Source organism: Arctopsyche grandis, chromosome 3 (assembly GCF_051622035.1).
Source record: "Arctopsyche grandis isolate Sample6627 chromosome 3, ASM5162203v2, whole genome shotgun sequence".
Taxonomy (NCBI): domain Eukaryota; kingdom Metazoa; phylum Arthropoda; class Insecta; order Trichoptera; family Hydropsychidae; genus Arctopsyche; species Arctopsyche grandis.
In genome coordinates this window covers 31,290,969-31,304,977 of record NC_135357.1, presented here as the reverse complement: position 1 = coordinate 31,304,977, position 14,009 = coordinate 31,290,969, and the positions used below count along the sequence as shown (strand labels likewise).

General features: G+C 33.4%; 1 protein-coding gene across 1 annotated transcript in view; it reads right to left on the bottom strand.

Moving 5' to 3' along the window:
• LOC143909195 (orexin/Hypocretin receptor type 1-like) overlaps positions 1 to 14,009 on the bottom strand; it is a 153,065-nt gene that overhangs the window by 43,454 nt on the left and 95,602 nt on the right. The window contains exons 2-3 of the mRNA XM_077427098.1: positions 13,425 to 13,572; positions 2,059 to 2,200 (exon numbers count right to left, since the gene is read on the bottom strand). Of these exons, the coding sequence (XP_077283224.1) occupies positions 2,059 to 2,200; positions 13,425 to 13,572 (290 nt within the window). The remainder of the gene's footprint in view (positions 1 to 2,058; positions 2,201 to 13,424; positions 13,573 to 14,009) is intronic.

The window sequence follows — 14,009 nt, the reverse complement described above, 5'->3', positions numbered from 1 at the left end:
AGACAAAAGTTATCAATTAGCGGTTGCGAATTGGATGGAAAAGTGTGTTTCGCGCATTTTGACATCATAACGAGCGTCGTTAACGTGTTAGAAGAGGCGACGCGTGAAATGAGCTCAACATACATAGAAAGGGTGGGATTTAATTGCTCAAAACAAATGTTTTACGCTAAGTATATTTCCGTTCCCTACTTTCCCGACTGTGAATGAAAAGGCCTTTCAGTTGCCTTTGATATTTGAATTCCGCTCGTTGAATGATTTGAATGAATGCTTTTTTTTTCTCCGTAAGCTGGATAATTTTTCATTTCGAATATTTCAATTGAGGGTTTTTGTGATTGGATTTTGTACAATAGTTTTTTTTTATTTGGGAAATTAATTATGTGTTTCGATTGCTTTATTGTCAAGTGCAGCGTTGGAAATTGAATTTGAATAATTACTAGTTGGCGTGCTATGAAAATCCATACAGGTAGATATTATATATAATGTATATAAAGACGCTATTCTCTGTGTGTGTGTGTGTGTGTGTGTGTGTGTGTGTGTGTGTGTGTGTGTGTGTGTGTTATAACGCTAGCCGAACATAATGAATCGATAAAAAGCCTAAACTTTGTATAAATTCATTCATTTATTAAATATTTTTTTTCCTTCGTTATTGTATTCGTATATATAATACATATGTACGTTTTGGAAGTGGTTTATATGTGATGTATAGTACGTACGTTATAGTACAGTTAGCGTTATCTCAGACAGGCAGACATACAGACGGAATAGCGATATTATATATCGATTTCAAATGCGATTTCGATTTTTTTTTCAGTTCCATATGCGGATTCCTTTTCAGTTCCGATTCTAAATTCCTTTTTTAGTTCTGATTCCCAATTCCTGTTTCAGTTCTGAATCCCGATTCCTGTTTTAGTTCCGGTTTCCGATTCCCAATTTCTGTTGCAGTTCCGATTCAGATTAATTATTACTATTCGTATTGTAACTTTATTTTAAATCATGTATCAATTTATTTCCGAAACCACCCGTTCAAATTTCAACGGGCATAACATTAGTGCATAGTATAAAATGTTGTAGGAGAACCACATTAAAATATCTGTTTATAAAATATGAATTTAGTTTTTCCTAACATATAGACCTAGTTTTTTTTACCACTTTATAACTAGCCAATAAGACATTTATTTAATCCTCATACGTAATCGATGAATAAATGATATGAACCGTTATATTTTGATAGTGGCGTCCAATTTTTAGTTCCAAAAGCACTTTTTCTGTTTGCCATAATTCACAAATGGTTATCACTTATTTTAATTCGATATTTCCAGAATCTCAGAATAGCAGAATAAACGTATTACAGGCCACCAGTATTTTTAAATATTGTTAAACGCAAAACATTATATTTAATGTTTTGCGAAATCTTTCTCGAAATGAAGAAAAGTGAACTTGTGCCACTTTCAAATATAACCGCTCATTTATATATTTTTACACTCGTATATATGTATATACAGATGTTTTCTCAAAAACCGATTATTTCAAACGTCCAATCAAATTTTTGACCTATTCAAAGCGATGCCTTCCTAATAATGAGAAACCGAACATCTCTTAAGCTTCCTTTTCATCGGCGACCCATCTTTTGAATTTCACTCTCCACTTTACTTCTACACAAATGCTCAATACGCGCGCACAAAAGCGTAAAACAAGCGGAAAAAATCGTCGCTATTCAAATACAATTCGGTCACTTAAACGGTTAACACAGCCGAGGGAGAAACGAGACCAACCCGGAGAAGCTATATCTCTATCCCGTATATATCGTAACATTTTTAACATCAACAAACCCGTCCTTTTTCGCCACCATGGCAGAAGGGCGTGGGTCTTGAATTATTGCGAGGGGTTCTCGAGGTTGCCCAGCTCGGTGATCAATTACTCGGAAGCAATTCCAGGCCAGATAAGGGACTTAGGGAGCTTGTCAGCGATGTGGTTTCGCCGTCCCGGGACAGGAATCGACCCGGCATATTCCTGTGGTCCAGATCGAGATGGTAGACGGTTGGAAAAAGATGTACTTACGAGTATAAGAAGATCGCTTTGATGATGTGCCAAGTGAGATCGCTGTTGGTGCTCCAGGTAGGTGCGCATTGGGTGAAGTACTCCAGTTGGAATCTGACTATGCTGCTCCTCTTCGTCTGCAAAACCACGACTTCGGGAATATCTGGAAAATAAATTAAACACACATTGTAGAATGTATATTAATGTATAGAATGTATATATGTATGAATGTAGTTTGCGTGGCATTCATTCAAAATGCATCAGCAAAATCTGTTGCCGAATGAAATCGCAATCGTGCTTCATATTATGGCAAAAGCCTATATATGTAATATGTAGGTACAATGTGTCGTGTAGGAATCTTCTTACTATTCATACCGGCTTTAAGTTCCAGAGTTTGCCTTTGTAATATGTCATCATCATCATCATCATTTACAGCCATTCGCCATCCACTGCTGGATGAAGGCCTCTCCAACACGCTTCCACTCGTCTCTGTTTTGCGCAACACTCATCCATCTCATTCCGCACATTTTCCTAATTTCGTTCACCCATCTTCCTTGCGGTCTTCCTTTTACTCTTTTGCCTTCTCTCGGGTACCATTCAAGCACTTCTTTTGTCCACCTTTCGTCCATCCTCCTAGCTACGTGACCCGCCCATTGCCATTTCAATCTCTTCACTCTATCCACTATGTCCACTACCCTTGTCATATTTCTCACCCACGTGTTCCGCTTCCTGTCTTTCCTCGTTATGCCAAGCATACAGCGTTCCATACTTCTTTGAGTGCATTGGATTTTATTTTGCATCTTGGCGTTCAGTGTCCAAGTTTCACATCCATACGTCATCACTGGCAAAACGCATTGATCAAAGATCCTTTTCTTCAGGCAGAGTGGCATTTTTGATTTAAAAACAGCATTCATCCGTCCAAATGCACTCCACCCTAATTTCATACGTCTCTTTATCTCTTCATTTTTACTACCAGACATGTCAATTATTTGACCTAAATATAAATAATTATTTACTACTTCTACTGGTTTATCATCTAAGGGGATGCTATCAGGCATGCAATAACTATTGAACATTAGTTTAGTCTTATCTACGTTAATTTTTAATCCTACTTTTCTACTTTCCCTGTCCAGCTGTGTTAGTCTGATAAGTAGGTCAGCTGAATCACGAGCTACTAAAACTATATCGTCTGCGAACCGAAGGTGACTCAAAAAGCGACCATTGATGCTTACTCCGGCTGTATCCCAATCCAATTTCCTGAAAACTCCCTCAAGCACCGCATTGAATAACTTGGGCGAGATTGTATCTCCTTGTCTTACTCCTTTTCCTATGCTAAATCTATCTGTACCTGAAAAAATTTTAACCGAAGCTGTGGCATTCTTATATATTGCAGCTAACAGTCCCACATAGGGTTCCGGCACTCCCTGTGTTTTTAGAGCGTTAAGTACTGCATTATGACTAACTGTATCGAAGGCTTTCTCATAATCGACGAAACCTATGCACAATGGCCGTTGATATTCGTTGGCGCGCTCGATTAGTTCGCCAACTACTTGGAGGTGGTCCATTGTGCTGAAATTTGCCCTAAACCCTGCCTGCTCTATAGGTTGGTTCTCGTCGAGGATATTCTTCAGCCTTTCTGTAATAACCTTCGTGAAGAGCTTGTAGACCGCTGAAAGTAGACTAATGGGTCGGTAGTTCTTGATATCGCTTTTGTCGCCTTTTTTGTGTATTAAAATGATAGTTGCGTTATTCCATCCTTCTGGTATAGCTTGGTTCTGGATGCATTTGCTGAAAAGCCTAGCTAAGATATATATACATATATATAAATTAATGTACATATCATATCAATTTAGTGCTATTGTATGTATGTATTTATAATTTTTATTATATACATACATATTGTCATGTTCTAAAACGCAGTTTATATATTTTTTAAATTACTTGGTTAGCAAACCAAGATTTCTTTATTATCATAAAAACGTTAAATTTATGTTATTGGTAGATATATTCAAAAACTACAGATTTAATTATGGAACTATGATGAATTTAAAATGAGATACGTATAACTTTGTTTCACTAATTTATATGTACTTTGGTTCACTTTGTTCTGCTGCTGTGCTGACCGTCACTTGCGGGGTCGATATTAATGACTACCACTATCGGAGTCTGGATGGTGATGACTGACTTATGTGATCAAATCGTGATAAATGCTTTTTATCTTATGGGATGGGCAAAGTCCGGCATTCTTGGATTGGGCAAAGTCAGGCACTCCTATCTTATCTGATTTATTTTACAGGAATTTTAATATACTTTAATTTACTCACGTATATGGATGTGAGAAAGTGAATTTGATAATTGTGGGAACTAAATTGAAAAGCGAGGTACATACATAACAATATGCATATACCAGGAAGGCCTAGCAGGTAAACTCCAATGCGCCTTCATGGCCAATTACAAAAAATGCAGCATTTTTATTACAAAAGTCACTGAATTACGAGACACTATGAATTTTAACTTGTATAATCTATGAATTTTAACTTGTATAATCTATGAATTTTAACTTGTATAATCTATGAATTTTAACTTGTATAATCTATGAATTTTAACTTGTATAATCTATGAATTTTAACTTGTATAATCTTTGAATTTTAACTTGTATATAAATTTTATTGTGCATTAATCATACTCAAATACATAGAGGTGACATAGTAGGTAGGAAGCTTTTCAGACAATTTAGTCGATGAACCGTTTCAACAATGAAATCAGAAAAATTGGCAAACTCTGATAGGAATCGATCGACCTGGAGCATAAATATCCAAGTCTGACCAGTAGCATTACCAGATATACTCTTAATAAATTCTTTTCAATCGAGGTCAACTCACTGGATCGAACCCGGTGCTTCTTGGTGCTAGGCAAAAGCCCAACCACCAAGCCATGTTTCTGGCTATTAAATTTGTATAAAATTTTAAGTTTGTAGATACTGGAATAATCCAGGTTTTTTCTTTCAAGGTAATTTATGTGGTATATATAAATTACCTTGAAAGGAAAAACCAGAATTATTCCAGCATCTACAAACTTAAAATTCGGTACAAATTCAAAAATGGACATACAATAACTGTGAACTAAGCCGTCGATATTGTTCTATTAAAATTTACCAGGAACGCAAGAAGTTGGCTGTCAAATATCAACGACTCACGAATAGAACTTGTAAAACAGCAAACTGTCATTGGTACAAATGGTAATTTGGAATTGAAATTTTATATAAAATACCACTGAGATATATATGTATGTAAAATAACGCTGAAATCTGATGAATAGGTATACATATATACATATATGTATATCAGGGATATATTTGCTTCACGAAATTAAATATATTAACCAATCATATTCGAAAAAAGAAATGTATAATCTATACAATCATTCAATTCATTGTTGAATATTAATTGATGTCTTCATTACCGAATTTATTCATAGATATCCGTATTTTATTTTATTTTGTTCATTCTTACTAGCCTCTTCTTACTTAGCTTTCGATTTTTTTTGTCCGACGAAATTTGGGTTCTTATCCGGTCGATTTCAAACTTTGCCATTTTGATCGGTTTGGTCATCAGTATATGTATGTGGAAATGACGTCCGCCATTACGATGGTGAAAAATAATCGTTTTAAATAAGACACGTTTTAAAATACTCCATTATCTTTCTCGGTGACGACTATTGTCTACATTGCCGGATTTATCCACACTATTCCGATCGTTTTTTTCCCTTTTCACCCCCCTCTCGCAATGGTAGATTTTAAGTAAACTTAATGTAAACTTCTTTAACTTTTTCTTTCACTCTATATTTTTTAAACATGAGTTTTAAATTTAATTTTTTGTTTTTGTCTTAATATATTTTTCTACAACATGAAATTTCAAGAAATTTATTGTTTAAAATTTAAGGATTTGGGGGGGAGGGGGGGGGGCTGAAACCAATTTGTTTAGGGGCACCATATAACCTCGGGCCGAGCCTTTATAAATATAATATAAATAATAATAATAATAACTTTTGTATTCCAGACGATAGGGAGAATAGTGCGATCCCGACCCTCCATATGAATAATAAAAATATTAAATAATGAAATAATAATAATAACATAATAATAATTAATCAATTTATTGTTTTTTTTGACGATAAAAATATACGACGGCGTAGGGAGGCCGGTCTCACCCTAAGAATGGCCTCAAAGTGAAGCACATGTCCTTCTACAAATATCTGCGACGCGCTGCAACCGTTTGGTAGCCGAAGAGAGCCTGGTAGTATTTGTTGTATTATACCTTTAATCTCGAAATTGTCCCTGCTTGTATTTTGTCCATAGTTCACTAGTATAGAGACTAGTACAAAATTACGTAAATACCACTGAGCAACAAAAAATCATGTTTTTGAGTTACCAGAGCAGAGACTAATCAATCTTTACTAAGTTTGACCCACTAAATACGAGCGTTTAAAAATATGTTTAGGTCCGAAAATGTTTAATTTAATTTAATAAATTTAAAGTAATAAATAGTAAAATGAAACATATGTATATTCATGGATTCGCGTGCAGTAATTTGTAGGTAAATATATGGGGCGATTAAGGTTAGACACGGTATACACACGCGTCAATCATACGTCACGAGAAGTTCCGGGCTAGTGCACTTGCCTTAGAAATTATCCGGAACGCGTGGTTACCCCACACACACTACCGGATGTAAACGTATTAACCTTATGAGTACAAATGCGACGGCGAGATAAGTGATAACAAATTTTATACGTACACTTACACGTATCGTATCAAATAGAATAGTTCTTGAAATTTTCTTCGTAATGTATGTATGTATATATTTCTTCTATTTATTTAGAATAAATTAAGCTCGTTTTCGAAAATTTGATTAATTTTTAAAATTTTTTTCATAAATGTGTAAAAAAATTTCTATTTTGATTTTCATTAATTTATTTTATAGTTTTTAATAATTTTTTTATTAGTTCCACAAGAAGTTTATTAGCGAATTGAAATTTGTGAGATAATTTTGTTTGCTTAAGAGGGCTGGACAGCAGCACCTTGTCCATACAAACGTACTATACTTCTCCCTTCCTCAATTATGGCACTAGATAAATTATTTTTTAATATGCTATGGATATCCACCATTGGGGTGCATCTATCGTTTTATTTTTTTGATTAATTATTTTTTAAAGGAGCTAGGGGCCGCCAAAAATCTATAAAATCGCCTCTTTTTTACACCCACGAAACGAGTCCAGCGTGCTTATTTAACGGTCGATTTTTAAAAAAATACGCCGATAGATGCACAGAAAGTATCTTTCTCATATTGATGATGACATTTTTTTAGAAATTGGTCCAGTTTTGGAGGAGAAAATAGTAGAATACGAAACCTCGATTTTGTCAATTTAAAATACGTTTTATCTGGTCGAAGCGCAACTGTCGCATTCACTCAATATATATATTGATATATATATTGTCGCATTCACTCAATATATACATACACTCAATATATATATCGAAGAAAGGAACGGTAACAAAATTAAGGTTTCGGGTGTACAGCCCTCTTAAGCTAACAAAGTTACGTATAAAATATGGTAAGCATCCGTCAACCGGAAGTGGCAGTTTTAAATTTTTCTTCGACTATTTTTTTCGACCCCTTAAACATGTGTGATCTTCACGAAAAAATTCAAATATAATTCCTGTATCAATGTGATGATAATAAAAAAAATCACTGAATTTAATAAACCGGAAGTGGGATTTTTTCCTCATAGAAAAGTCGAAAATGTTGTGACCACAATTCTTTCCACACCCCTAATAGTATCAAACTGAAAATTAATATTTCTATTCTTTATGTACTAACTTAGAGCTGATAAGGTTTTGGTTAGAATTCGTAAGCCAGAAGTAGTATTTCTTTTTAAAACAATATCTCATTATTTTATTTTTACATTTTAAATTATTTTTATTTTCTTGATATTTAATGAGTACAATACTGATAGTGATTTTAAGTAATAAAAAAAATTTGAACAAAATCTGACAACCGGAAGTAGAACTTTTGTCTTGTGGAAGTTTCCATACATTTGCGCTCAGTTTGTATTGAAAATGCTGTCATAGTTATTAGTATTTCATAATCTGGCTGTACGGTTCAATATCGAATTTTGTTTTGAAACCTTTTTATATTCCTCAAATACATAGATAAAGTCGTGGGTTGGTCACATCCAATTTTTGTCATTCAACTCACCGAATAGATTCGAGAGGCTGGTTATGTGATTCGCTCTGGAGCACAATACAAATATGGAGGCACAAGGCACCTATCGGATAATTAAATAGGGGCTCGTTTATTAGGCCCGAGGCCCCTTCTTTGCCACCATAGGGAAATTTTGATGGCAAAGCGAAGATTCCTAGTACACCTTTTATACTTCGTCTTGTAAGCACGCTTGTGTGTAATCCGGTTAAGCTCGAACTTTACCGCAAATTAGTTCATATTTGTACTGTGCGAAGTACCATATGCGTATACTTAATGGAGTGTTGCGATTGCCTCTAATATATATCCATATATGTATGTATGTGTCCTTGAAATCCTGCTTGATTTACGAGGTCCTTAAATCCTTTGAATAATTTCCTCTATCCTTGTGATTATTATTATATTATAATTGTCACTCGCATGTTTTGATTTTGATGCCAAAGTTGGAACTTTGATATATTCAATGTGAATTTGATGTCCCTATGATTGTCTGTATATGTATTAATGTTTTAAAAATGAGATTTTTACTTTATTTTATATTACATTATAATATAGAGAGCAAAAATGTTTGTCGAAATTGTAGTTGAAAAGAATAGAGAAGCTAAAAAATCATAGGGAATTTTTCCCAAGAGACAGTGACTTTGATAGACGGTTAAAAATATTTGAACAGGCAAAAAGTAACTTGAGAGGAATAGAGTTTAGTATTTTTACATATTGTATTTCTAAAAAATAATCTTTGAATGTTTATCTTTTTTTCATTTATAAAAACATTTTTTTATAAATAAAATCTTAACTATTTTTTTACTAGTTTTTTATAAGTTTCACTCTGTTAGCTTAGTCACATTCCGGCCCGTCAGAAAAATGTAATCTGATTTTGAAAAATGTATCGACAATAATATATTTGGGATCAAGAATCTTTGCTGAGTGATATTACTAAATGTACCACGCATTGAAGAATTAGAATTCTCTAAAGTAAGTGACAAAACATAAAATATGTTTAAAAAGTCATTTTAAAACAACCTTTTTTCATTTTAAAAATAAATCATCAAATCAATTACATTATATTTTGCTAGGAAAACGGTTTTAAAAATTAACGGTCTTAAATTGCAATTTAATTGCAAAAAATAGATTAAAGTTTGTACATATATATTTATTTACACAACATATATGCACAAACAAACTCCTACAAAACAGTAATAAGTTTGAACAAAACTCTATTTACTTTCCAAACAGGAAGCGGAAGTTGACTTTATGTTTGCACAGTATATTTGTAAGTAAAAGGGTTAGCTAAAATAGGATACTAAACACACTTAAAATTAAGAACGAAGTATTTTAACCCTCCCTCACCGAAGTGGGGTATGCAAGTGGCCCAATTTTTACGTTTTTCGTAATAACTACATATGTGGTTTTCAAAGCTATACACCCTATATTTCTTGTATTTCTAGAATGAACTACGAGAAATTTATTTTAATATTTTTATATGATTTAAAAAAGTGATACATCGTAAAAAATAACATTTCTACGTTCCAAAGTATGATTTAAAGGCGGTAGCGATAAGTTTTGTTTTTGACTGTTCGATTGCATATTCTTGTTGATCGATGAATAATGCGAGAGAAGGAGACAGCTATATTTTCGTTAGCTATTGTTTTCGGCGCTTTTGGCGCGTGGCTATGCAGTCGACTGTGCAGTAGCAGTAAACTACTGTGCAGTGCGTTTGCGTGTTGATGCTTGTCGTTATTTTTTAATACAAAAATAGTCAAAAACATGCTATAGAACTAAAACTTTTTTATGTTGATGTATAAAATGATTAATAAGATATATATTGAACCCATTTGTATTGAGAAAAGCTGTATTTTGATTAACATAGCATAATACTGGGGTCTTACTCGACCCCGGTTCGGGACACATGTTCGATCTCGACACTCCGTCCTTCAAAGGTTAAAACAATCAGAACCAAAAACTGACATATTGAATGTTATTTATTTATTTTATTCTAAACAGACCATTGTGGCATAACAGGAATTCCTAAAGCGCCACAATGGTCAAAAAATATAACACAAAAAAAAAAACAAAATAACAATTAAACATAAATTAATACATAACGAAAATAATATACTTTTTTTTATGTATAATTGAAAAAAATATATCAATTATACATAAAAAAAAAATTTGAACATAAACATAAATACATCCATACATAAACATAAAAAATAGCATTTAATAATAACAGATAAAGTAAAAATATAGCATAAGGAATGCCTTGCACCTACAGCCAGTTCCAATAAATATGTAAGAAACAACTACAAATACAAAACATCCCTGTAAGGCCCAAATGGAAGAGAGTTAATCAAAATTTCACTCATAAATCACAATCAATCATGAAAACAATGATGAGCGCAGACTACCAGATAAATGGGTTAGAGTAATTTCCAATTTACGCTTACTAAGGTGGAAAATATCACATTCAGTCTCGGCAGCAACGATTTCATTAAGAAGTCGAATAGCTCTTGGAATAGGAGCCATTCGAAAAAGAACTGTGCGGGCAGAAGGTACAGCCGGCAAATGATGATGTCTACCACGTACACGTTATGTAAGTCAACATCAAATATTCAAACAATCAATTACAGCCGATAAATGCAAAAAGCATAATGTGCACATCATTTGAAATCATGCCAATTTATAATTGATAGGTAACCAATATTTGGCATATAACTAGTTTTGTACACATGTGCGAATATATACATCTATTGGCGAAACTTGCACCATCGATTGGTATAGCCAAACAAACACCATTCACACTTTTCCCACCGCGCGAATATTTTCAGGTGAAAATTCAGACATAGACATGTTGTTATTTGGTTAAATGTAAAAAAGTCGACATCGCGAAGAATTTGCAGATGTACAAACATATGTGTGTATGGGTATTGTTGGGTACGACAATGGAATGATCGAGTGGCACACAATACGCTCTTCAGGTACCCGTTTTCCACGACAAAGGATTTTCCGCATATCGATTTCCCGTATTTACCGAAAATCAAACCGTCGAATATGGCAATCATTGTGCTGTTTACGTGGTCGAGATTATGCGTCCTTTACTTCATTGTGGCTCCTAGTTTATTTGTTCAGTACATTCCTTCAATATTCTCCTATCCATAATACACATCTTATAACCACGTTTTCTATATGTGATACGTACGTACATTTATATTGAAATGCCTCGAGGTATATGTAATATTATACATATATTATGTATGAATATGTGTTTGTGAAATGTTCCAGAATAATTTTGCCTGAAACAGTATACACTTTCTAATGTACATTTAAGAGTTTGAAGTATTCTTCAATTTCCATGTCTGGGTACGAAGCGTGGGAAAGTGTGAAAATAACGACTGAATCCACTTGGTTTGAGTTGAAATAACTAGTTGTTTTACCCGGCTACGCTCAGTATTTGTAATATAAACAGCGTAAACATGGCGAATCTCATAGTAAATAATAATTTGTTTTTTTATTAACCACTTAATCGCTACGCGTTTGTAGAAACCGATTCGATTATTTTATTGTATGTGTTTAGTGCCAACCCTTGACACTACTTCTTGAATATATCACAAATTAACGAAAAATATTGACTTTTTTCAATTTTATCAGTATCACAGGATATTTTTATATGTCATTTTGAAGAAACCAAAATAAATTACGAGTCATAGCCTTAAATACGAAGGAGCGCACACCGGTGCGATTATGGCGATGAAGTGGTTAAATTTTTTTGTATCGAAAAAAAATAATATTCAACCAATCAAATCGTTTTCATAGAAACTTTGTCTTGTTTTCGATTCCCAACCAAAAATACTTACAAATTTACATACAAAGTTTTTTTCGAAATTATATATTAGATTAAAGAAAATAGCTTTTAAATGAATAAATGGCTATTTTTAAACAATATTTTATAGCAAAGTCGTATAGGGATGTGCAATAGGCACGAAAAGTGAAACAATTTTCTTAAACCAGTCAAAATCGCCCCGATATAACCGCGGAATCTAAATACAAAAAAAATATCGGATTTTTCCTACTTGACAGATTTTTTAAAACTTATGGTGCCTCTATTATTTTTTTCTGTTGACACAGATGGTTGTATTTATTTTTATTTGATTGAATAAACATTAGACAAACAAAAAAATAGCAACTGACTAACATACTTTTTTTAACTTGGGCAGTATTAGCAATTAACTGTGAGATTTTGGTGTTTTTACTAAAAATCTTTAAAAATCAAATTAAAAAAAAACCATAAGACTTTGGACTGAGGTATGTGTGCCTCAAAATGTTGTAAATTATGTAAGCATCAACCCTTCAAGGTTTTGTATCGAGCTACCAAACAGCCTGTATAAAAATTAATACTGAAAATACTTGCTTTTTGAAACATAATATTTTAATAATTTATGCAATATAACTGTTGTAATTTTTGCTTCAAATTATTAAAAATTAATAATCGGACTTCAAAAATAATACAGCTAAAACAATGAGGTATTATTTCAAAGGATTATTTTTCATTCATTAATTATTTCCTTTAAAATATTTTAATTGATAAGCCTTCATTTTAAACTCAAAAATAATTTTTACCGTTGTATATAGGCAATAAAAAGCTGCTTTAAACCACTCGAATGTATAGATAGATACATTTGTTTAAATTTCAATGATCAACTGTTCCGTAATTTTTTTTTTATATCATATTCACTTACAAATGTGTTCATATTCAATTAAATCATCATTTAGAACCGAATATTTGGAATGTATAAATACAGAAGACGATTCGATTTGATCCTTTGGGACGCATTAAACTTTTTCCCCCCACTAGCTACGAATACATGTAATGGTTTAGTCAAAATTTGAACCGCACTATCTAGGATTCATATTCGAAATTGGTATGAATTAAACATACGATTTGATTTATACGAGAGGAGATAAATGGTCGACGTGAGTACAAAGGAATTATGTAGTCGAGTTGAGATATTTATGGGTGTTTGCCACCTCCCATGTTATGTTCGCGAGACGCTGGAGCTTCTGCAAAGATTTTACGATCTCGAGCAGAGAGCGATGGAAAGAGAGATAGTTATTATTTCACATTGTACTTACTGAAAATCAACGAGAGCAGCCATATGACGAATATGGCCGTTTTGGCCCTTCCCGTCGTAGATTTGAACTTGAGAGGGAAACAAATGGCGTACCATCGGTCCACAGATATGAACGTCAAAGTCAACACGGACACCGTCACCGACACCGACTGAAACAAAACAATATTATATTAGTTATATATTACATTATAATACAGTGTATATTGATTCCTTAGAGCGAAAAGGTGCATACTTCCAAAATTGAGTTTTGTTATCGGAGCTTATTGGTAACATTTAAAGATGAAGTTTGGCTGTACAGAACTATGTATCTTATTTGCAATATATTTGATGTTTCGAATTAGTTTACTTATTTATTTAAATTGGCACACATACAGAATCTAATATATAATTTGGAAAGAGACTTTGTATATATGTACGTATCCTTCGTTCGTAGAAATCCGTGACGTCATCGAACAAATAATTCGCTTTTTTCCGATTCAAAGGATTCGAAGTTCCCGGGGGCGTAGGCGCTGAGGGCGAAGCCCTAAGGCTCGCCCTCTAGGAGGCGCAGACGTCGGTGGTGTACATATAATTTTTATAAGAGACT